The sequence below is a fragment of the Somniosus microcephalus genome, chromosome 28 (assembly GCF_052327205.1).
Source record: "Somniosus microcephalus isolate GS21.2 chromosome 28, FLI_Smic_1.0, whole genome shotgun sequence".
Lineage (NCBI taxonomy): Eukaryota > Metazoa > Chordata > Chondrichthyes > Squaliformes > Somniosidae > Somniosus > Somniosus microcephalus.
This window is the reverse complement of record NC_141014.1, coordinates 43,263,524-43,287,616: the sequence shown is the minus strand read 5'-3', so window position 1 is coordinate 43,287,616 and position 24,093 is coordinate 43,263,524. Positions and strand designations below refer to the sequence as shown.

Genomic DNA, 24,093 nt, shown 5'->3' with positions numbered 1-24,093 from the left:
GTAATAAAGAAGACATCAGTAGTGTGATTGCTAACAATGGATGTCTGTGGTATCTCAGGCAGAGGCCACAGGTTTCAGTGTTTCTCTCTTTGTGTTGCAGGGTGTTGGAGCCCCTCCTGAACAGCTCCAACGCTTTTCACATTCTGCAGTCGTTGTTGAACACCATATTCAGCAGAAGTGTCACTGGGGGGGCCAGGGGGGCTGCCCGTGTCTTCCTTTTCTTCCAGCTGGCAAAACTATTTCTGCCAACAGTGAGTATTCAAATATAATTCAATCAATAACGCATAAATCAAACAATACTCTGGATAATGGGTGGGCACTGTACCCCTGGGTAATGGGTGGGCACAGTACCCCAGGGTAATGGGTGAATAATGTACATGGGTAATGGTTGAGCACTGTACCCGGGTAGGGCCTTGGGAATATTTGATAGGACAGTGTAGAGGGAGCTTTACTCTGTATCTAACCCGTGCTGTACCTACCATGGGAGTGTTTGATGGGACAGTGTAGAGGGAGCTTTACTCTGTATCTAACCCGTGCTGTACCTGCCCTGGGAGTGTTTGATGGGACAGTGTAGAGGGAGCTTTACTCTGTATCTAACCCGTGCTGTACCTGCCCTGGGAGTGTTTGATGGGACAGTGTAGAGGGAGCTTTACTCTGTATCTAACCCGTGCTGTACCTGCCCTGGGAGTGTTTGATGGGACAGTGTAGAGGGAGCTTTACTCTGTATTTAACCCATGCTGTACCTGCCCTGGGAGTGTTTGATGGGACAGTGTAGAGGGAGCTTTACTCTGTATCTAACCCGTGCTGTACCTGCCCTGGGAGTGTTTGACAGGACAGTGCAGAGGGCGATTTACTCTGTATTTAACCCATGCTGTACCTGCCCTGGGAGTGTTTGATGGGACCAGGAGCCAATATAAGTCAACAAGGACATGTGTGATGGGTTAGCAGGATAGGAAACAGGCAGCAGAGTTTTGATGAGCTGAAATTTATGGAGGGTGGAGCGTGGGTGGCCGATGTTACCGAGGTAATGTTACAGAGGTGGAGTGGGCAGTCTCTGTGCTGGGGTTGGAAGCTGAGCTCAGGGTCAAATAGAACACCAAGGCAACAAAGAGTCTGATTCAGCCCAAGACAGTGCCCAGGTAGGGCCATGTAATTGTTGGCAAGGATATGGTGTTTGTGGTGGGGGCCGAAGAAAATGGCTTTGGTCTTCCCAATGTTTAACTGGAGAAAATTGTGGCTCATTCAAGACTGGATGTCAGACAAGCAGTCTGACAACAGAACAATGGAGAGGTAGAGCTGGGTGTCAACCGTGTACATGTGGAAGCTGATCCCATGTCTGCGGATGATGTCACAAAAGGACAGTCTGTATATGAGGAAGACGAGGGGGTCAAGGATAGATCCTTGGACAATTGCAGAGGTAATGCTGCAGGGCCGGAAGAGAAGCCTTACTGGAGGTGCTCTGGTTATCATCGCGTAGTTATACGTCGAACCAGTCCTATTGAGCAGGAGATGAAGCGTTGGAGAAAGATGGTGTGTTTGACTGCATCAAAGGCTGCAGGGAGGTCGAGGAAGAAGAGGAGGGATAATACACCACAGTCTCGGGGGATGTCATTTGTAACTTTGGTTAAGGCTGTGACAGGGCGGAAACCTCATTTGAGAGATTTAAACAAGGAGCAGTAGTACACAGCAGCAACTAATTGCTCTAGTTCTGTTTTTAAGATCTTGCAATCGGAATCCTTCACTGCTTTTAAGAAATGGGCGAAAGTATTTATTCTGGAGGTGGTGGTTCCTTGGATCTCCCAGATGGGCGGCTGGGTGAGTAACTGTGCCAGGGCACCAGCTGGTGCTCATGCATTGATTTACATTAAACATCTTGAATTCAGCAGAGACTGTGGCTCAAACTTCGAGCTTTGCTGTATGGTGCTGTATTTACACACTACGCCATCAGATCTCCCATTCAATAAAGGGGGTCCCACATCTGCAGGTGGCCGGAGTGATGGACTGCCAGTGAGGGGCAAGATGCAAGCTCACTCTTCCAATTTTCCATATAAATTTCCAATCTCATCTTGGAGATGTGGGGTGAATATAGACTCCTTCTCCTGAACAACGCAGATAACATGAAACAGCCAGTTTGGGATTTGTAAAATATCACACTGGAATGGGAAGAGAGCAATTTCAGGTTAAGCTGAGGAGCATTGATGGGACAGTGTAGAGGGAGCTTTACTCTGTATCTAACCCGTGCTGTACCTGTCCTGTGAGTGTTTGATGGGACTGTGTAGAGTGAGCTTTACTCTGTATCTAACCCGTGCTGTACCTGCCCTGGGAGTGTTTGATGGGACAGTGTAGAGGGAGCTTTACTCTGTATCTAACCCATGCTGTACCTGCCCTGGGAGTGTTTAATGGGACAGTGTAGAGGGAGCTTTACTCTGTATCTAACCCGTGCTGTACCTGCCCTGGGAATGTTTGATGGGACAGTGTAGAGGGAGCTTTACTCTGTATCTAACGCGTGCTGTACCTGCCCTGGGAGTGTTTGATGGGACAGTGTAGAGGGAGCTTTATTCTGTATCTAACCCATGCTGTACCTGCCCTGGGAGTGTTTGATGGGACAGTGTAGAGGGAGCTTTACTCTGTATCTAACCCGTGCTGTACCTGCCCTGGGAGTGTTTGATGGGACAGTGTAGAGGGAGCTTTACTCTGTATCTAACCCGTGCTGTACCTGCCCTGGGAGTGTTTGGTGGTGACACTTGATTCCTGAAATGGGAAGCCCTGTGAGTAATTCAGTCTGTCTTTTTCTGTTCACAGGGAGCAGTAGTGTGTGCTCTCGGTGCTCTCCTAGCAAGTGGTCTGCTAGTGGGTCTCGCGATGCTACTGAAGACATCAAATTCAAATAAATAAGCAGGGCACATGAATGTACCAGGGCTATTGATGACCAATGCGTATAACCAATGCACCTGAACTTCAGAAACTACTTTTAAGCAAAACATCATGTGTCCAGACACCAGAAACGGTTCTCTCTGACTCTGGAGTCTTCGATCTACCAACGGGCATCCTATTCCCAGAAATGCGCCGAGGAGCAATCTTTTCACACACCTTATGGTCAGAATATTCTGGCAAAGGTGATGAACCGTCTTGATCTTCCCAGTCACAGTCAGCCAGAACCCAGGAAAGTCACCAACAAAACCAATAGAGGTGGGGCAGGAGAGGGAGTGGGGCGGGAGAGGGAGCGAGGTGGGGCGGGAGAGGGAGTGGGGCGGGAGAGGGGTGGGACGGGAGAGGGAGCGAGGTGGGGTGGGAGAGGCGGGAGAGTGAGAGGGGCGGGGGAGGGAGCGAGGTGGGGCGGGAGAGGGAGTGGGGCGGGGGAGGGAGAGGCGGGAGAGTGAGAGGGGCGGGGGAGGGAGCGAGGTGGGGTGGGAGAGGGAGTGGGGCGGGAGAGGGAGAGGCGGGAGAGTGAGAGGGGCGGGGCGGGAGAGGGAGTGGGGCGGGAGAGTGAGAGGGGCGGGGCGGGAGAGGGAGTGGGGCGGGAGAGGGAGTGGGGCGGGAGAGGGAGTGGGGCGGGAGAGGGAGCGAGGTGGGGCGGGAGAGGGAGTGGGGCGGGAGAGGGAGAGGCGGGAGAGGGAGAGGCGGGAGAGTGAGGGGGGCGGGAGAGGGAGCGAGGTGGGGCGGGAGAGGGAGAGGTGGGAGAGGGGCGGGGCGGGAGAGGGAGAGGCGGGAGAGTGAGGGGCGGGGCGGGAGAGGGAGAGGTGGGAGAGGGGCGGGGCGGGAGAGGCGGGAGAGTGAGGGGCGGGGCGGGAGAGGGAGTGGGGCGGGGCGGGAGAGGTGGGAGAGGGAGGGGCGGGGCGGGAGAGGGAGTGGGGCGGGGCGGGAGAGGTGGGAGAGGGGCGGGGCGGGAGAGGGAGAGGCGGGAGAGTGAGAGGGAGTGGGGCGGGAGAGGGAGCGAGGTGGGGCGGGAGAGGGAGAGGTGGGAGAGGGGCGGGGCGGGAGAGGGAGAGGCGGGAGAGGGAGCGAGGTGGGGCGGGAGAGGGAGAGGTGGGAGAGTGAGAGGGGCGGGAGAGGGAGAGGCGGGAGAGGGAGGTTCTCTGGTCTGGATTAGTAGTCCAGTAACATGACATTGCCAGAGGATAGGATTGTGTTGGATGTTGTAGAATGTGGCACCGTTCTGTGGGCCTTTAGTACAGAAAGGTTGAAACAGGACGGATGAGAAATGCTGGATGTTTTATTGAGAACACCTCACCTGCCTAAATCTTGCGGCAGCACTCTTTCTACACGGATGTTGGACAATGGGAACGGAGGGTTTGTAAATAACTGTGTCGCTGCCGGCCACTGGAGGTGACCACTGGACTGGTGCCCGGTAGATGTATGTACCTGCAATGCCAACACAGGTACGTCCCTTCAGCTGACTGAGGGGCATTGTTGAGGCTCATGGAGACTGTGTTGAAAGAAGCACCTTGGGCGGAGATCGAGGAGGTAGCCGTCTAGCGAAATACTTCTGTAATCTTTGTAACAAAATAAATAATGACGTTGATTTTCAAATGTTACCACAGAATTATTCATGTCTGTCTTGCCAGCTGATAACGGAGTCTGATGATGTAATGGGGTGTAATGAACAGGATGAGGTTCCTGGGACAGTCCAATGCAAATATTGAGTCTGTTTGCTTCTCTCAATATCATAGACTAGCACAGCACAAGAGGAGGCTGTGGTAAACCACTGTTATTGTTGTTCACCGTTGTTGTTGGTAAAACCGCTAACGCCAGCAGCGCCGCATGTGAACCGTGGGGGCAGCCATCTTGTCCGCCATCTTGGGCTCCCCCAGCCGCGTGGGGATCAGGATCATGGGCGCCGCCATTTTGTCCGCCATCTTGGATGTCTCCAACTTCAACCACGGGGGACCCGGACTCAACCACCGCCTCATCTGACGAGCACATCGACTCGCTCGACCATACGCTGGCCTCCGTGACGCTGGACCAATCTCTCCCTCATCAACTGTCCAGGTCCATGATGGACATTACGGTAAACGGCCGCGCCACGACCTGCCTTTTTGACAGCGGGAGCACGGAGAGCTTTATCCACCCCGACACGGTGCGCAGTTACTCTCTCCCGGTCCTGCCGACGCGACATCGGATCTCTTTGGCTTCCAAAGCCCAGTCAGCGGACGTCGGTGGCTACTGTGTAGTGACCCTTTCAGTAAGGGGCACAGAATACAAAAATTTTAAACTCCTGGTCCTGCCCCATCTCTGCGCTGCCGTTCTACTGGGGTTGGATTTTCAGTGCCACCTTAAAAGTGTCACATTAGCGTACGGCGGACCCCTCCCCCCACTCACAGTCTGCAGCTTTTAAATCGCCCACCGCGCACCATTTGCAGCCTCTCCACCCTTAAAGTCCCCCCCACCTCCTTGTTCGCTAACCTCACCCGTGACTGTAAGCCCATCGCTACCAAAAGCAGGCGTTACAGTGCCGGGGATAGGAGCTTCATTAAATCCGAGGTAGCGAGACTCCTGAAGGAAGGGATTATTGAAAGTAGCACCAGCCCATGGCGAGCACAAGTGGTGGTAGTGAAGACTGGCGAAAAACAGCGCCTAGTTATTGACTACAGCCAGACGATCAATCGATACACCCAGCTAGATGCATACCCACTCCCCCGCATATCTGACATGGTCAATCAGATAGCACAATACCGGGTGTTCTCGACGATTGATCTGAAGTCAGCATACCACCAGCTCCCCATCAGGGCTGAGGACCGCCAGTACACAGCTTTTGAAGCTGACGGTCGTCTCTACCACTTCCTCAGAGTTCCCTTCGGCGTCACCAACGGGGTTTCAGTCTTCCAATGGGAGATGGACCGGATGGTTAACCAGAACGCGCTCCAGGCCACTTTCTCCTATCTAGACAACGTCACCATCTGCGGCCGCGACCAGCAGGACCATGATGTTAATCTAGAGAAATTCCTCCGTACGGCCCAGCGGCTGAACCTAACATACAACAAGGACAAATGTATGTTTCGTACCAAGCGCCTTGCCATTCTTGGCTGTGTAGTGGAGAACGGAGTCATCGGCCCCGACCCCGACAGGATGCGCCCCCTTATGGAGCTCCCCCTCCCCCACTGCCAAAAAGCACTGAAGAGATGCCTAGGGTTTTTCTCGTACTATGCTCAGTGGGTGCCCAACTATGCGGACAAAGCCAGACCCCTCATCAAGTCCACCTCCTTCCCCCTGGCAGCAGAGGCCTGTGCAGCCTTCACTCTCATAAAAAGAGATATTGCGAGGGCCACGATGCACGCAGTGGATGAGTCCATCACTTTCCAAGTGGAGAGCGACGCATCCGACTTTGCCCTAGCTGCAACCCTTAACCAGGCGGGGAGACCCGTGGCCTTTTTCTCAAGGACCCTCCAGGGCCCCGAGATTCGACACTCCTCTGTCGAAAAGGAGGCCCAGGCCATTGTGGAAGCTGTGCGACATTGGAGGCATTACCTGGCCGGAAAACAATTTACCCTGCTCACTGACCAGCGTTCAGTAGCTTTTATGTTTAATAATAAGCAGAGGGGCAAAATCAAGAACGACAAGATCTTGAGGTGGAGAATCGAACTCTCCACCTACAATTACGATATCTTGTACCGGCCCGGGAAACTCAATGAGCCCCCAGGTGCCCTATCACGTGGTACATGCGCCAACGCGCAGGTCGATAGACTGAAGACCCTCCACAATGACCTCTGCCACCCGGGGGTCACCAGGTTTTTTCACTTCATCAAATCCCGTAACCTGCCCTACTCCATCGAGGAGGTCAGGACCATGACCAGGAACTGCCAAATCTGTGCCGAGTGCAAACCGCATTTTTATAGGCCAGACAGAGCAAGCCTGATCAAAGCCACGTGCCCCTTTGAACGGCTGAGCGTCGATTTTAAAGGGCCCCTCCCCTCCTCCGACCGCAATGTGTACTTCCTCAACATAATTGACGAGTACTCCCGTTTGCCATCCCTTGCTCAGACATGACCAGTACCACGGTCATTAAATGTCTGAATGACCTCTTCGCCTTGTTCGGTTTCCCTAGCTATATTCATAGCGACAGGGGCTCATCCTTTATGAGCGACGAACTTCGGCAGTACCTGCTCTCGAGAGGTATTGCTACAAGCAGGACCATCAGCTACAACCCCCGGGGGAATGGCCAGGTGGAAAGGGAGAATGCGACGGTCTGGAAGGCAGTCCTTTTAAACTTGAAATCTAAGGGCCTTCCGACCTCTCGCTGGCAGGAAGTCCTCCCTGCAGCACTCCATTCCATTCGGTCACTGCTCTGTACAGCCACCAATGCTACCCCTCACGAGAGAATGTTCTCCTTCCCCAGGAAGTCCACATCGGGGATCTCGTTACCGACATGGCTGACTTCTCCAGGACCCGTCCTACTGCGGAAGCACGTGAGGTCCCATAAGACTGACCCCCTGGTCGAGAGGGTGAGCCTCCTCCATGCCAACCCTCAGTATGCTTACGTGGTGTACCCGGACGGGCGGGAGGACACAGTCTCCATACGAGACCTCGCACCTTCGGGTGCTCCCGAAACACCTCCCTCGCCACCCACCACTACCCACGCCTACCCCCAGTACGCTTACGTAGCGTACCCGGACGGGCGGGAGGACACAGCCCCCACACGAGATCTCGCACCTTCGGGTGCCCCTGAAACACTACCATTGCCATCCACCACTACCCACAACCCAACCCCGCTAGACGGCATGCCGCAGCCCCAGGACCCGTCATTGACCACCCAACCACTCAATGAGACGCCAGATTCAACGTTGGATGCTGCACCATCACCGCCGCCACCACGACGATCAGGACGGCATACAAGGCCACCTGATAGACTTACTTACACGAACCTTTAGTACACTTCACCCCGCCGGACTCAATTTTAAACAAGGGGTGAATGTGGCAAACCACTGTTATTGTTGTTCACCGTTGTTGTTGTTGCACACTGTTGTACCTATGCATGCCTCAGCATGTCTCTGCTGGCTCCGCCCCTGGCTCCACCCACAGGCCCAGGTATAAAGGTGATTGACCTGCAGCCCCCTGCCTTCTTGGAACCCAGTCAACCACGAGAGGCATGCTCTGTTCTTTGCTAATAAAAGCCTTTAGTTACTCTCCTAACTCTCCGTCTTTTATGAGTAATTGATAGCGCATCAGAGGCCATTCGACACATCGGGCTGGATTTTCATTAAGCTGTCAGGAAGGAGGCGGGACTACAACTTTCGGGTTTTAGTCCCGCCTCCATCGACGTCCAGCCAATCGACGCGATTTTCCCTTGATTGACCTTGTTGAGCCCGCCCAGCGGGCTCAGCAGGCCAATTAAGGGCCACCCGGCAACAGGTGACATCACAGACTGAAATTTCATCTGTCAAGAGTTTTTGACAGATGAAATATCAGTGTTTCACAGCTGTTTGAAGCTGTCAAACACTGACACAGTCTGACTTCTAACCCGAGTCCTTCTACGCAGACTCAGTTAGAACTCTCACCAACACTGAAAGCTGAAGGCTGTCACTTTTGACAGATCGCAGCCGTTCTGCTTTCAGTTCCGGCTGAGTGATGGACTCCTGACGCCTACAGGAAGGCTGTTAAGGTAAGTACAGGTAAGTAAAACTTCTTTACACACTTTAGACACACCAAACACACTTACCTTTGCACTCATGCACCCATCACTCACCTGAACACCGACATCGCGACCCCTCCAAGTCCTTCAACCCGACGGCCCGCCTGCTCTAACCTGGCGTGGTTTGGAGCCGTCGGGAATCCCACACGACACCCCTCAAAATAGGGATTAGGCTAAAAACTGCCTGTTAACTACCTGTTAACAGGCAGTTAATTGGCACTAATCCCTTCCCGCCTCGGGTCGGCGGGTCCCAGTGCGGGGCGGGTACCCGCCTCCTGTGGAACTTATGTGGAGGCGGGTTTTGGGCAGGATGGTGTCGGGACCCCCGAATTCGGGATTTTTGCTCCCCGCACGCCTGAAAGCCCGCCTCACGGCACACTGAAAATCTGGCCCGTCGAGTCTGCGCCGGCTCGTTCACAGAACAATCCAGTTAGTCCCATTCCCCGCTCTTTCCCCATATCCTTCAAGTACTTATCCAATTCCCTTTTGAAGGCTACTATTGAATCTGTATCCACCGCCCCATCGGGCAGTGCATTCCAAATCCTAACCACTCGCTGCGTAAAAAAGCTTCTCCTCATGTTGCCTCTGGTTCTTTTGCCAATCACCTTAACTCTGTGCCCTCTCGTTAGCGACTCGTTATCATATTGTTTTTACATAAATGTTTATATTCTGGAGGGGTGAGGTACACACCCGAGGTAAGGCACATACAGGAATGTATCCATTTTCACAGTGGGGAAAGAGGACAGAATACCAGCGGTACAGGGGAAGTTAAAAAAAGTCACAGGGTGAAACTAGTTAGCACGGGGATCATGGCGATTAACCCGCGACATACACGCTGCCTGCTCATTAAAATGATTGCTCCGTGCAGCCAGCGCTACCCATGTTGTTCATTGGCTGCACGAATGAGATGGGGACCCGATATCGGGAGTCCATGCCACTACTTAAAGGCAGCCTGCACCTCTTAAAGGGGAGGTTTTGTTGTGGCTACCATTGGAAATAGTTTGTGAGCTGAAATGACAGCTCATACATTGCTTCTCAGTGAAGTTGAGGTAAGAGAAGGGCTCCCTGAAGACTCTCTGTGGATGTGGACCCTGCTGAGTGGCCTCCTCGCTCTGCTGGCAGCTTGTCCTGCTCTGTGCTGTCTTCCTATGTGCTCTATTCCCAGAGTAAGGGTTTTACTGGGGACAAGGGCATCAAAGGTGGAGGAGAGGTTAAGATTGAGCAGATTGGTAGCTGCAGAAGTATCATGACGAATAGAGGGCCAAAGGCTAGACAGCTGGGATTTTGAAAGTTGTTGTAAGTGACTTGGGGGAGAAACCCACCAAAAATGGCCTGGAATTTCAGGACCAGTGTGTAGCCCACGGCAACACACAGTCCCGCTGGAAAGTGATTCTTAATGTCACTGATGCTTTGGTGAGTAAGGATTATATTAAACTCACGTTCCATTTACAAAAAACTGTTATTTAAATTTTCTCAAGACCAAGTTAATTCCAAAAAGGAGAATTCCTATTCAGTACAAACTGTGAACAGGGGGAGGAGGGGTTGTAGCAAGTCACACAGCAAGAAGTCAGTGAAACAATAGCTGACTCGAACTAAGGGAAGGAAACTGCTAATTATTAATTAAATTATCTATATCTGAACAATATAACATCAATTCATTGATTTCCACAGAAATGTTACATCCTTTTAAACAAACACGAGTAATCTGCTTCTTATCGCTGCTGCGTATAGTCCCCAGGATTACTGAGAAATAGAAGGGGAGATAAGTCAGGATATCTGCTGTTTATTGAAATGATTGTCTATCTGTTTATCTGGGAGTTCCCTTATTTGCATATAGTGCTTGGGTGACTTTATGGACGGAAACTGGGTGTGGAGAGTGGCTGAGATAGTGAGGAAGTCAATGAGTATGTGTAGGGGCAGTTGTTAACCCTGGTCTAGAAAACATTATGTGTTTGTGCAGTGTAAGTGACTAAGTACCAGTGTGTGCAGGTGTCTCTCTCACTGTGAGAGCATCTATGTGTGTGAGTGAGTACGTACATGTGTGTAAGTAGTGAAGTGTGTTAGCATCTGTGTGAATGCGTGTGTATGTGTGAGAGACTGTGACCGCGAATTTAATTGACCTCAGAGGGCGGGTCTGGAGGCGGGTCTGTTGAGATCGTAAAAATTGGGAGCGGACTGCGAACCCTGCACTTGTTCCTGGAGTTCTGGCACTGCTCTTTCTGGATGGCCCCAGAGGCATAGCGTCTACATGCAGCTGAGCAGAGCTAGGAGGGTCCTGCGACCTCCGACGGGGACTCTCCACTGCTGTCGCTGTCTCCACCATCTGCTGATGCTCACCTGTGAGCTGTAATACACCAGGTGACAACACTACTCTATGTCGCGAAGGCCCCACTGTATCTGCGCTGGTGCTGGGTGCACTGAGTACTGTTGACGCTGCTCCCTCAGAGGCTGCAGGTTCCTCTGAGGAGTTGTCCGGCTCTTCCTCCTGGACAGTGGTGAGGGGGGCGCTTGATGGACCTGTGGGAGAGTAAAGGCATGAGTTAGAGATGTGATTTTTAGGTAGCAGACACATCCTTTTGTGCAGATGATACAAAGTGAATCTCTATGAACATCATATGCCATTGCAGTCAATCATGAAATCTAAATGAGTGGGATGAAACTCCATTGTCACCAGCTTCATCTAGTGCGCCTGTCTCTCCGTCCCCCACTTCCAGCTCCTCACCACCTCCAACGATCTCGTGCGCAGCCTCCTCAGCACTTGTCAATGTCCCCCACTTCCAGCTCCTCACCACCTCCAACGATCTCGTGCGCAGCCTCCTCAGCACTTGTCAATGTCCCCCACTTCCAGCTCCTCACCACCTCCAATGATCTCGTGCGCAGCCTCCTCAGCACTTGTCAATGTCCCTCACTTCCAGCTCCTCACCACCTCTAACGATCTCGTGCGCAGCCTCCTCAGCACTTGTCAATGTCCCTCACTTCCAGCTCCTCACCACCTCTAACGATCTCGTGCGCAGCCTCCTCAGCACTTGTCAATGTTGCCAAGGATGGAGCCCCTCCTCCTGTCTGTGCTCTCTCCCTTTTATTGTGGGCTATCTTTTCCTGCAAGGAGGGACAAAAGTGGAGTTTCAACGAGTGATGGAGTGACTGTGAAGAATCCATAACATAGAAGCTTTGAGGGAGACCAAGATGAAGTGAGGTGCCAAGAGGAAGCTGACTCCCTGTGCGGTTAGTTGTTGTCATTGCATAACAGTGAGAGCGAGTGTGAGGGGTGCATAGTAGGATGGTGAAGTGATTCAGTACAGAGAGAGAGGTGGATAGGTAAGGGTGCAAGGGAAGTAAGGGTAAGGTGGATGTGGAGGAGCAGGCTTACGAAGCAGAGTGCTGGTGATGAGAAGAGAAGGGAGGCAGATTGAAGGTAAGTGTGATGTGGTACTCACTTTTGCTGATCGCAGAAGATCATTAAACCGTTTCCGGCACTGGATCCAGGTACGTGAACATAGGGACCTAGCGCTTACCTCCTCAGCAATGTGCAGCCAGGCTGCCTTTGTTTGCTGAGGAGACTTCCTCCGGCCATCGGGAGGGAAATGAATCTTCCTGCACCCTCTTACTCCCTTCACCAAAGCTTGGAGGGAGTCCTCATTGAAATGTGGAGCAGCCTTTGGTTTTGCACCACTCATTGTGGCCTTGGCACATTCAGAGGCCAGCAGAAACGATAAATGAAAGGCTGAGGCTGCATGGGACTGGCCAGTGCGCATCACGGCACTTAAGGGGCCAATTAAATTAAAATTTCAAATCGGGAGCAGCTGAAATCGGCAGCGGGTCCGGAACCCGCCCACCAGGCAACCAGACTCCAACCCACCTCCTCCATTAAATTCGCGGCCTGTGTGTGTGTGACCGTGAGTGAGTGGGTAGGACACAAGAACTCAAAGTCCTGATACCAACAGAAGAAGCCGGTGTAGAACTGTTTAAGATGGAGGGTGTGTAGAGCTTTCAGGAAGAAGAACGGATAGGGAAGTAGATGTGTAGCCCAGGGATACCAACCGGAGAGCTTACAGAAGTTGATCCCATGGGAGGTGGAAAGTCATACATCTTTAAAGCTAACACTAGGCGTGTGCTTCACTCCAATAGATCAGATTAAGAAGGAAGACAGTTTGCTCTCTGAAGAGATAAAAAGGATGTGTGACAAAAGGATACAAAATGGGAGAATCTCATAATCTCAGAATGTCCCAAAGTGCTTCACAATTAATTATTCTTGAAGTGTAGTCACTGTTGTTATTTGGGCAAACTCAGCAGAAAATTTGCAAACAGCAAGGTCCCACAAACAGCAAATGGCCAGTTAATCTGTTTTGGTGGTGGTTGAAGTAAGATGTTAGCCAAGACACCAGAGAACTCAGCTTTTCTTCAAATAGGTTTATGTCCACCTGAGCAATAAGATGGTCCCTTAGTTTAACTTCTCATTCAAGGGACAGCATCACCAACAGACTTGATGCTCAACATGTCCAATTAACGCAGAACAGTAACAAGACAAATAGAATGCTAAGCAAATGACCAAAAATAAGTCATGCCTAAAATGTTACAAAACATTGTTTCCGTTTCTGGTCACCAATGCACAAGGGAAACATTCAAGTCCTTTTAATTCCTCTATGGATTCCTGCCCAAATGTAGTGAGCTGCTCCAATATAGCTGACCCACTTTCTCTCCTGGTTTTCGCTCCCAAAGGTTGTGGGTAGCCGTGGCCTGTAAGCATTTGTGAAGATGTTCAGCAAGGGGCACAGCTAACAAAGCTGTATCTCTGAGCCCTGACTATATCTATTCCTGGCCCTTGCTACTCCCATTAGTTTACATAGTAGTTTCCAGGCACATCTCTTTTGTGGTTGACCTGTTAATAGCTCTGTGCATGAAACTATTGGGAGTCAGAATTCACTCATCCCATGACCACCTCCCACCTGGACATTATGCTTGAAGAGGTGGATGCCTTCCACTCCACTCCGGCAACAGGACCACCAAGGCATTATTCCTGAAAGTGGGAGTTTTTTCCATGGTCATTTCACAATGTCTCCCTCTTCCCTACCACTCCTCAACTTCCCTTTAAGGGGCAGCAACAGTCTTTAAGAGTGACTGGTTGAGCCAATTTTCCAACTGGTAGCCAACCAACTTCCAGGCTGACTCCCTGTTTTCCATGCACAGGGAGCCCATACAAATTAAGTGAATGGGTCTAAACTGGAAATTGGGCCAGGGCAATATCCCAACCGGCTTGGCGGGTGCACAAAGCACGGAGTGATTTTGCTGGCATCAGGAAGTTGTGGTTATTGCATCATTTAAAAGGGAATTTGAGTTGTACGTGGAAAGAAATATAAAAGGACACAAAGAATGTACAGGAATATGTGACATCTCCCGTTGAAGAGCTAGACTGACACAGGTGTGATTGCCTAAATGGCCTCCTTCTGGACTGTAAATACTATTCTCAATTTGGCTACATTTATTGTTTACCTTTATTACTAACTACTAGTGTTTCTGATACTGGAACTGCTTTAAATTCCAGTTCACCGTCCAGCATTATTCCCTGTAATTTTTTATTAATTTATTTTCCTTACCCTCATTTTAATTGATCTAATCTCTACACATTTATTGTATATGGTCTGTTCACACTTATAAAATGATCTTAGATTGTGATTAATCAGAAACGTAATTTGATAACCGGAAGATGGTACTTTAAATTTCTGTTGAGGGGGAGGGATTGCAATCAGGGTGTGATATAAAGCATCATGACAAGCTGACTGGCCTCAGATCCCTGAAAGGAGCAGAGGCGGCTTCAGTTGACAGAATATTCGGAGTCAAGCTCCTGGTCAGTCTCCGATTCGAGCTCTCTCCCAGTCTATCTGTGTTGATGTGTGTGACGTTGTATATTTTGAGAATATTTTCTCTCTGCATTGTTTGAAATGTTTATACTTATTCTATCTAAATGCTAAAGTTTCTTTTAAAACAGTGGAATTGATTTTAACTCTACCCGACCAAGCAGGTTACTTAGCGGTTTGCGATGTTAACCTGCAGGGTTTTGCAGAAGGATGAGTGGCCCGCCTAAAGCAGGTGGGAGCTTCATAAATTTATGCAAATCAGGGTCTTATTACATAGAGAGGACCCCGGAGCGGTTTTAACCGGGGCCTGAATGGAGAAGCCGGCGTAGCTTTCCCGCTAGGCAGGGGCAGGTCTGCAGCTGGTCTGGAGACAGAAAAGGCCCTTCTGGTAAGTCTAAAACTTTCCTTTGTGGAGCAGGAGGAGCAGAAGTGCTCATCCAGGCGCCACAAGGAAAGTCGCGGCCTCTCCGCCCCAGACACCTCCCCTTGCCTCTCGCAAGACCAACCCCCTGAAACCCCTTACTCAACACTTGACTAGAAGCCAGCAGGTAGCCAAGGGCCACCCAGTCCTCGCCTGCCAGCAGCCGCTCTGAGTTAAATCTGACCCAGTATTTTAAATTTAAAATTGTTTATTTTGGGTGTAATAATTCTGTTTGTTAGTTTGTAGAAGTAGTTTGTAGAACTAATTTTAGACAATTTAAATCCCAACATTATTAACAATTTTTTTTTTTTTTAAACAGCCAAGTGCACATTTACGTCATGTCCCACTCAGTGTCTGCACCATGTGTCGTCTTAATTCTGGCAATGTCCACGATAGGCCTGATCGAGTCAAAGCCAGTGAGGCTATCCCACCAGAGAAATCACGGCCAAGGGCATGACCCACCACCATCCAATCAGCACCCTGTCCTGTACGTACAGATCAATGATGATGGGAATGTCAACAAGTCACAGCACCAGAATGATTACAGTAAGGAAATCATTTCAACTCTTCTGAAAATCTTTGATTGTTTTAATTTTAATTAATTGAGTGAGTTTCTACTTTCCCCCATGACTGGGCGGATGAAAGTTTCTCTTGGTGTGGTGCTGAGCTACATGAACCAAGAAGATCTGAGGTTTGGTCCCCAGTCTGCTAATTCAGCTGATAGTAGGCCAGCTTTCAGAGTGCTACAGTGGGAATCAGCCAGGATTCCTGCTCCTGATCACTGTCCAGTGACTCATGCAGGGAAATGCATTCATTGAGTTTCCCTGTGATTCTCTCCACAGTCAAATAGTCTTCTGATAGTCACTGTCTAGGCTTACATTTGGAGAATGGGCAGCTGGGTGAAATACTGCAGAGCATCCAGCAAGAACCAGTGCCTTCAGGAGAGAAACCTGAAAGGAACATTAGAGATCAAGACAAGCCCAGTTGTTCTTCGACACTTGTCTTTGGGTCGGCTGCAATGAGATGCAGATCGGGAGCCTGTTACACTTTGGGCTGGAATTTACTTACCGAGACGAGTTGGGGGCGGGACTGCTGCCCCAGTTCTAGTCCCGCCCCCAGCAACGTCTGATGAACTGACGTTATTTTGCCCTGATTGGCCTTGTTAAGCCCGCCCTGTGGGCTTGCCGGCCAATTAAGGGAAAGCTGGTGTCAGATGACATTAGTTTATGACACTTCATCTGCCAGTTTTCTTAAAGGCATATGCACCACACTTGTTTGACAGATGATTTGACAGTGACAGCATTGAGGTGCTGTCAAACACTGACAATCACTGTCCAAAGGTGAGCCCTTGCATCCAGGCTCTCCAATTACTCTCTTAGGATAAAACAGATGGCAGCTGCAGCTGAGATTGCAGAAGTCACTTCTCCCGATGAGATGAGGCTACACAAACACTTCACAGCTTGTCGCCTGCAGGAACATCTAAACACATTAAACAGCACGGCGGCATAGTGGTTAGCACTGTTGCCTCACAGCGCCAGGGACCCGGGTTCGAATCTGGCCTCGGGTGACTGTCTGTGTGGAGTTTGCACATTCTCCCCGTGTTTGCGTGGGTTTCCTCCGGGTGCTCCGGTTTCCTCCCACAGTCCAAAGATGTGCGGGTTAGGTTGATTGGCTATGATAAATTGACCCTTAGTGTTAGGGGGATTAAATACGTGGGGTTACGGGGATAGAGTGGGATTTGTGTTGGTGTAGGGGTTACGGGGATCGGGTGGGATATGTGTCGGTGCAGGCTCGATGGGCCGAAATGGCCTCTATCTGCACTGTGGGGTTTCTGTGATTCTGTGATGTGTGATTACTTTCATAACATTTCCTTACCTCTGATACTAACCATTGTCACTTTGCATCCTTCACAACAATCTTGCAGCTGTCATCCAAACACCAACATAACAACAGACCCACAGCACATCTCACTTACCCTGGCAAGGTTCCCAGACGTCAGGAAGCCCGCAGAAGGCTCAAAATGGGAAAAAGCCTCTTCTTAACGACCTGTTAACAGGCAGTTACGTGGCTATAATCCTTTTCCCGCCGCTAGGAGTCGGGTCCCTGCGCAAATCGGGTACCCGATTCCTGGGAAGATTGGTTGGCGGCGGGTTGGGAGCGGGTTCGGGACCTGCTCCCTTTTTTTTGCATTTCCCAGCAGTCCCGCCTCCAAACCCACCTCCTCAGGGCTGGTAAAATCCAGCCCTATGTCACAATCCCACCTGGGAAAGGGTGAGGCTATGGCACAGCCTGCGCTGTGGAGTTGGCCCAGTATGGCCGGCCTTCTGCTGTTTCATATTGTACATTTCTACTGAGGGAACTCTTGATCATTACATGAGCTAACAACATCTAATGAAGAAATATCACTACCTTTTGAAGGTGGCATTGAGGGTTAGCACATCACAGGGCAAGATGAACAGTAGTTAAAGGGAGCTGAACATTGGCTTGAGGAAATTCAATGGGATTTCTGGACAGTCTCTGATGCTTCCACATGGCTGCCTACTGGTAGTATTAGTAGCTGTAAACCGAGGCTCAATGGTAGCACTCTCGCCTGAGTCAGAGGTCGTTGGTTCAAGTCCCATTCCAGAGACTTGAGCACAAAATCTAGGCTGACACTTTAGTGCAGCACTGAGGGATGAGATGTTAAACTGTGGCCCTATCCTGGGATGTAAAAGATCCCATGGCATTATTTCGAAGAGCAGGAGAGATATCCTTGGGAGTCCTGGCCAATATTTATTATCAATCAACGTCACAAACAGATTTTCTGGCCATTAACACATTGCTGTTTGTGGGAGCTTGCTGTTTGCAAATTGGGTGCAGTGTGTCCTACATTACAACAGTGACTACACTTCAAAAGTACTTCATTGGCTGTAAAACACTTTTGGACGTCCTAGGTAGTGAAACGTGCTGTAAAATTGCAAGTCTTTCTTGTATTGGCTGGCAATACAGTATCTTTCCACCTTCTCTACTGCAGATGTATTAGGTCAATGGAAAAGAAGGGATAGAATTACAAAAACGGAGAACTTGCCTAGACTTTAGCTATAAAAATAGAAAATAAAAACATTGTTTTACGGGGCACAGACACGGTGTCAAGGAGTTTTCAGTGAGCCTCCATTCCAGGATCAGCCCAATTCAGGAACTCAGCTGAAATAGCATCACATCGCAGAAGGCGGCCGTACAATAGCAATAGATTTATACAGTGCCTTTCACATCCTCAGGGTGTCTCAAAGCACTTCACTTCCCTCCCTGCGATTCCCTCTCTCCCCCCGATTCCCTCCACTCCCTCCCCCCAATTCCCTCCACTCCCTCCCCCCGATTCCCTCCACTCCCTCCCCCCGATTCCCTCCACTCCCTCCCCCCGATTCCCTCCACTCCCTCCCCCCGATTCCCTCCACTCCCTCCCCCCAATTCCCTCCACTCCCTCCCGATTCCCTCCACTCCCTCCCCCGATTCCCTCCACTCCCTCCCGATTCCCTCCACTCCCCCCCCCCCCGAGTCCCTCCACTCCCTCCCCCCGAGTCCCTCCACTCCCTCCCCCGATTCCCTCCACTCCCCCCCCCCCCCGAGTCCCTCCACTCCCTCCCCCCAATTCCCTCCACTCCCTCCCCCGATTCCCTCCCCCAATTCCCTCCACTCCCTCCCCCGATTCTCTCCCCGATTCCCTCCACTCCCTCCCCCGATTCCCTCCACTCCCTCCACTCCCCCCCCGAGTCCCTCCACTCCCTCCCCCCGAGTCCCTCCACTCCCTCCCCCGAGTCCCTCCACTCCCTCCCCCCGAGTCCCTCCACTCCCTCCCCCCGATTCCCTCCACTCCCTCCCCGCGACTCCCTCCCCCCGACTCCCTCCACTCCCTCCCCCCGATTCCCTCCACTCCCTCCCCCGATTCCCTCCACTCCCTCCCCGCGACTCCCTCCCCCGATTCCCTCCACTCCCTCCCCCCGACTCCCTCCACTCCCTCCCCCCGATTCCCTCCACTCCCTCCCCCGATTCCCTCCACTCCCTCCCCGCGACTCCCTCCCCCCGATTACCTCCACTCCCTCCCCGCGACTCCCTCCCCCGATTCCCTCCACTCCCTCCCCCCGATTACCTCCACTCCCTCCCCGCGACTCCCTCCCCCCGATTACCTCCACTCCCTCCCCGATTCCCTCCACTCCCTCCCCCGATTCCCTCCCCCAATTCCCTCCACTCCCTCCCCCGATTCTCTCCCCGATTCCCTCCACTCCCTCCCCCGATTCCCTCCACTCCCTCCACTCCCCCCCCGAGTCCCTCCACTCCCTCCCCCCGAGTCCCTCCACTCCCTCCCCCGAGTCCCTCCACTCCCTCCCCCCGAGTCCCTCCACTCCCTCCCCCCGATTCCCTCCACTCCCTCCCCGCGACTCCCTCCCCCCGACTCCCTCCACTCCCTCCCCCCGATTCCCTCCACTCCCTCCCCCGATTCCCTCCACTCCCTCCCCGCGACTCCCTCCCCCCGATTCCCTCCACTCCCTCCCCCCGACTCCCTCCACTCCCTCCCCCCGATTCCCTCCACTCCCTCCCCCGATTCCCTCCACTCCCTCCCCCGATTCCCTCCACTCCCTCCCCGCGACTCCCTCCCCCCGATTACCTCCACTCCCTCCCCGCGACTCCCTCCCCCGATTCCCTCCACTCCCTCCCCCCGATTACCTCCACTCCCTCCCCGCGACTCCCTCCCCCCGATTACCTCCACTCCCTCCCCGATTCCCTCCACTCCCTCCCCGATTCCCTCCACTCCCTCCCCCCATTCCCTCCACTCCCTCCCCGATTCCCTCCACTCCCTCCCCGATTCCCTCCACTCCCTCCCCCCATTCCCTCCACTCCCTCCCCGGCTCCCTCCACTCCCTCCCCGGCTCCCTCCACTCCCTCCCCGATTCGCTCCACTCCCTCCCCCGATTCCATTCCTCCATCTCCTATCCAGTTTTAGACTATGAAGTCAGTGTAATGGAATCTTTCACTAACACTGCCTGTCATTTGCAGCTGTGATGGATATTGCATTCACCAAGAGCAGGATTCTGATTAAAGGAAGAACGAGTGCTCGGTATTTGTGTGTGCATCCGAACAACACTCTATATAGCACGGTGAGTAACAGTACATGAACTACATTAACAGCATCAACACTTGGCCCTTTTTATATGAAGTGAAGATCCTAATGGAACCCTGTTCATTATGCCTGGCTGAATTATATGAAAATTTTCCAACCAAAAGCCATTCATATGTGGTCAACATCTGAAGTCCCCCTAAGATCTATCCTTGGCCCCTCCTATTTCTTGTCTTCGGTCCCCCCCACAAACTCTGTTCCCTAGCCGACTCATCCCTTTCCCTGGCTGAGGCTAAACCAGTCTATTTGCAACCTCAGCGTCTTATTTGACCCAGAGCTGAGCCTCTGACCCGTATCTTCTTTATCACCAAGACCGCCTATTTCCACCTCCATAACATCACCCATCTTCGCACCTGCCTCAGCTCATCTGCTGCTGAAACCCTCATCCATGCTTTTGTTACCCCCAGACTCGACTATTCCAACACTCTCCTGGCCGGCCTCTCATCTTCCACCTTAAACTTAAGCTCATCCAAAACTGTGCTGCCCATATCCTACCTCGCACCAAGTCCCGTTCACCCATCACCACTGTGCTCGCTGAACTACATTGGTTCTCAGTCCCCCAAAGCCTTGAATTTAAAATACCCTGCAGGACTTCGTCCCTCCCCATCTCTAACTACCTCAAGCCCTACAACTCTCCGAGATCTCTGCTTTACTCCAATTCTAGCCTCTTGTGTAGCACCAGCTTCCTTCGCTCCACCATTAGTGGCCATGCCTTCAGCAGTCTAGGTCCTAAAGCTCTGAAGTTCCCTCCCTAAACTCTCCACCTCTCTTCTTTTAAGATCATCCTTAAATCCTACCTCTGGCCACTTGACCTAATATCTCCTTCTTTGGCTCGGTGACAATTGTTGTCTGAATACGCGCCTTGGAAAGAGCCTTTGGAAATTAAAGGCGCTATATAATTGAAAGTTGTTGTTACCAAATTAAAAATAAAGCGGATGTTCAGGGTTCTGCTGGTTATCTGTCATACAGCGGAAGAGCTGCGGAATCCTGGGAAAAACAACAGAAAGCAGTGAGGAATTCCACAGTATTTAGGTGAGGAATTCCACAGTATTTAGGTGAGGAGTTCCACAGTACCCAATGCAAGAGTTGCAAACCCTATGTCTGATGTTTCTGAAATCAGTCTACTGTATTAAGAACATTGAGCCAAAAACTTTGTTTTGGACCGTTATTTGTGTAGAAAGAAGTGTCACATTTCAGAACCATTACAGATGCACATTGATCAGTCGTATTCTGCTGAGATGGGGGTTGAGATACATTGTCCTTTATTAATGTAGAGTTGTATTTTTCCTGTATTGTACTTGATTGAGGAGGGATTGATTTAGACAGCAGGGTTTAAAAAGGTACAGAAAAACAAATTGCTTGACCTGAGCATTGCATTCCATTGCACAACTTGCCTGGAGTTCCAGTGTGCAGTTGTCAGCCAAACTTTGATATCTTCTGAACTCTCTGAATTGACATTTGTTTCAGTTTCAGTTGACAGAGAACTGCAAATTCAAAGAAGACAGAGCCAATGACCCCGGAAACACAGAAAATCTCAACTCTTCACCTGTGAAGGTGCACAGCAAATGTTTGCAATCTGGACAGGTCAATCCCAATTTACCAGATCCACTGGCGATGGTTGAATGTTGAGAAGACCACCACAGCTCAGGTGTTCAGCAATAATTATGGGTATTACTGTCAGATATTATTTATGTATTTAAAAAGTTAATAATCTTAGCGCAATATAAATGGTTTTATTTATATAAATACATCGTTTACGTAAAATGTAATGTTGAAACTGGTTTGTTTTAATACCCTATTTATATAAATGGTTGTTCAGCATTTGTGAGGCCCCTCTTATTTTGAACGCCTCTGTGCACAGATTGGGGGCACTGACAGCAACACCAAAGCCAGAGCATCCGCAAGATCGCACAGTGCAACTGCTGAGATGTCATGTTCCTGACTTCACATTTCCCTATATTGGTGGGTGGGTGGGGAGGGGAAGTGAGAGGGGAGATAATCTGTTCCGTCACCAGAATGCAAAGTGGATCACTGGCATGTAGGGTAGGCTGAAGGCAAAGCCAGAACACAATGTCCAGGGATACATGGCCTCACCACCACGAGGTGGGTCTGGGTGTGGAGCCAGCCTTGCCACATTAACTGACACAAAACCCCCTTCCCCACACAGCACGAGTCATGTACAAAGAACATGTATGCTGCAGCCACATCTTGAGATTAGCTGGACCCAGTTATTCAATCAGCTTAATTCACAGGTATCCATTAATCTCTATTTATACTGAACTTGCTCCACAGTAATGTGCTCATAGTCACGAGATATTAGTGAAAGCAATTTTGTACTAATTTATGTGTTTTCTTTTATTTATTTTCCTCACAAAATTCCCTGCAATGGCACAAACCACTCTCTGGCCAACACAATGAATACTCCCAGCCCATTTCAGCGTCACCCTATAAACAGCTACTAGCCGCATGTGGCAGCGGCTGGGCAAGGGAGTCTGCTGGGGTTGGGGGCCAGCTGGGTCAGAGGGCCTGTTGAGCTAGGGACGGGAGTCTGGTGGGGTAGGGACGGGAGTCTGCTGGGGTAGGGACGGGAGTCTGCTGGGGTAGGGACGGGAGTCTGCTGGGGTAGGGACGGGAGTCTGCTGGGGTAGAGGGCCTGCTGGGGTAGGAACGGGAGTCTGCTGGGGTAGGGACGGGAGTCTGCTGAGATAGGAACGGGTGTCTGCTGGGATAGGGACGGGAGTCTGCTGGGGTAGGAACGGGAGCCTGCTGGGATAGGGATGGGAGTCTGCTGGGGTAGAGGACCTGCTGAGGTAGGGACGGGAGTCTGCTGGGATGGGGACGGGAGCCTGCTGGGGTAGGAACGGGAGCCTGCTGGGGTAGGGACGGGAGTCTGCTGGGGTAGGGACGGGAGTCTGCTGGGGTAGGGACGGGAGTCTGCTGGGGTAGGGGGACCTGCTGGGGTAGGGACGGGAGTCTGCTGGGTTAGAGGACCTGCTGAGGTAGGGACGGGAGTCTGCTGGGATGGGGGGTCTGCTGGGATAGGGGTCTGCTGGGGTAGGGACGGGAGCCTGCTGGGGTAGGGGGCCTGCTGGGATAGGGACGGGTGTCTGCTGGGATAGGGGGTCTGCTGAGGTAGGGACGGGAGTCTGTTAGGGTAGGGTGCTTGCTGGGGTAGGGACGGGGGTCTGCTGGGATAGGGACGGGGGTCTGCTGGGATAGGGGGCCTGCTGGGGTAGGGACGGGAGTCTGCTGGGGTAGGGACGGGAGTCTGCTGGTATAGGTGCAGATGGAGTTGTGTGAGCAATGGATATTTTTGCTGTGCATATTAATGAAATGATACCATTTGTTTCAGTAGCTTTAGAATTTTTTCCAACTGCTCTTTATTTAATCCTCGGAACCACTCCCGGAATTCCATTTGACAATTAGCGCATGCCTGTATACTTATTGAATGCTTAACTCAAATCATTAATAAACTTTTTGTCGCACTGTGTATGTGTTCATGCCTTTTTATAAACAAAGCGAGGCAGAAAATGTATTTTTACAAAGTTACTTGAAGCAGGAATTGAAGATTCCTACCGGGTCGGTCGCGGGTGAATCGGCTCTCACTCCGGCTCTCTCGGTTCCGGAGCCGTTCCTGGCAGCGCAAATTGCCAGATCCCACTCGGTTAGCCCCGGAGCGGAGCGGGAACACCAGCGGCTCACCGGCCAATAGCGCGAGGTGTGGAGCGGGAGGCCGAGGCCCGAGGCCTTACCCTCTCCTCCAATCACAGCGCCGCTTCTTCCCGCTCTCCGGCCGGCCGCCGCTCCCCAACACTGCTCCACACTGGGTCAATCTGACCGTAAAAGGTGGGAGGCGGCGAACTGAAACAGCAGAGGGTGTTTGATGGAGCGAGCTGCCAGTTCAGCCGCCATTAAAAAGGAGAAAAAAACACGAAGGCTGATGAGAGAAAAACATGAAAAGCTGGTGAGTGTAGGAACCGGGATCTGGTGCCAGCAAACTTACTCTCCGAGACCAAATCCAAGGACAGCTTGCTCCGAG

At 51.5% G+C, this 24,093-nt stretch overlaps 3 protein-coding genes across 8 annotated transcripts in view; 2 read left to right on the top strand and 1 right to left on the bottom strand.

Annotated features, from left to right (window-relative positions):
* Positions 1 to 3,229, top strand: part of LOC147099695 (uncharacterized) — a 123,720-nt gene extending 120,491 nt beyond the window's left edge. For 4 of the 5 annotated variants that reach the window (XM_085969069.1, XM_085969067.1, XM_085969070.1 and 1 more), the window contains 3 exons: positions 101 to 251; positions 1,720 to 1,815; positions 2,803 to 3,229. In XM_085969069.1, the coding sequence (XP_085825195.1) occupies positions 101 to 251; positions 1,720 to 1,815; positions 2,803 to 2,895 (340 nt within the window). In that variant the 3' untranslated portion in view covers positions 2,896 to 3,229. The remainder of the gene's footprint in view (positions 1 to 100; positions 252 to 1,719; positions 1,816 to 2,802) is intronic. The other variant, XM_085969068.1, reaches the window with a different exon arrangement.
* Positions 1 to 23,785, bottom strand: part of LOC147099693 (cytidine deaminase-like) — a 134,720-nt gene extending 110,935 nt beyond the window's left edge. The window contains exon 1 of the mRNA XM_085969074.1: positions 23,631 to 23,785. The gene's annotated coding sequence lies outside the window, so the exon portion shown is untranslated. The remainder of the gene's footprint in view (positions 1 to 23,630) is intronic.
* Positions 12,101 to 22,027, top strand: LOC147099694 (uncharacterized). 2 transcript variants are annotated; one of them, XM_085969078.1, is made up of 4 exons: positions 12,101 to 14,471; positions 15,222 to 15,448; positions 19,934 to 20,034; positions 21,528 to 22,027. In XM_085969078.1, exons 2-4 carry the CDS (start codon positions 15,241 to 15,243, stop codon positions 21,681 to 21,683), a joined length of 465 nt encoding a protein of 154 aa, XP_085825204.1. In that variant the 5' UTR covers positions 12,101 to 14,471; positions 15,222 to 15,240; the 3' UTR covers positions 21,684 to 22,027. The 2 variants fall into 2 exon arrangements, with proteins under 2 accessions (XP_085825204.1, XP_085825203.1); XM_085969077.1 differs by having other exon boundaries at positions 12,102 to 14,471; positions 21,522 to 22,027.
* Positions 23,786 to 24,093: the final 308 nt, after the last annotated feature.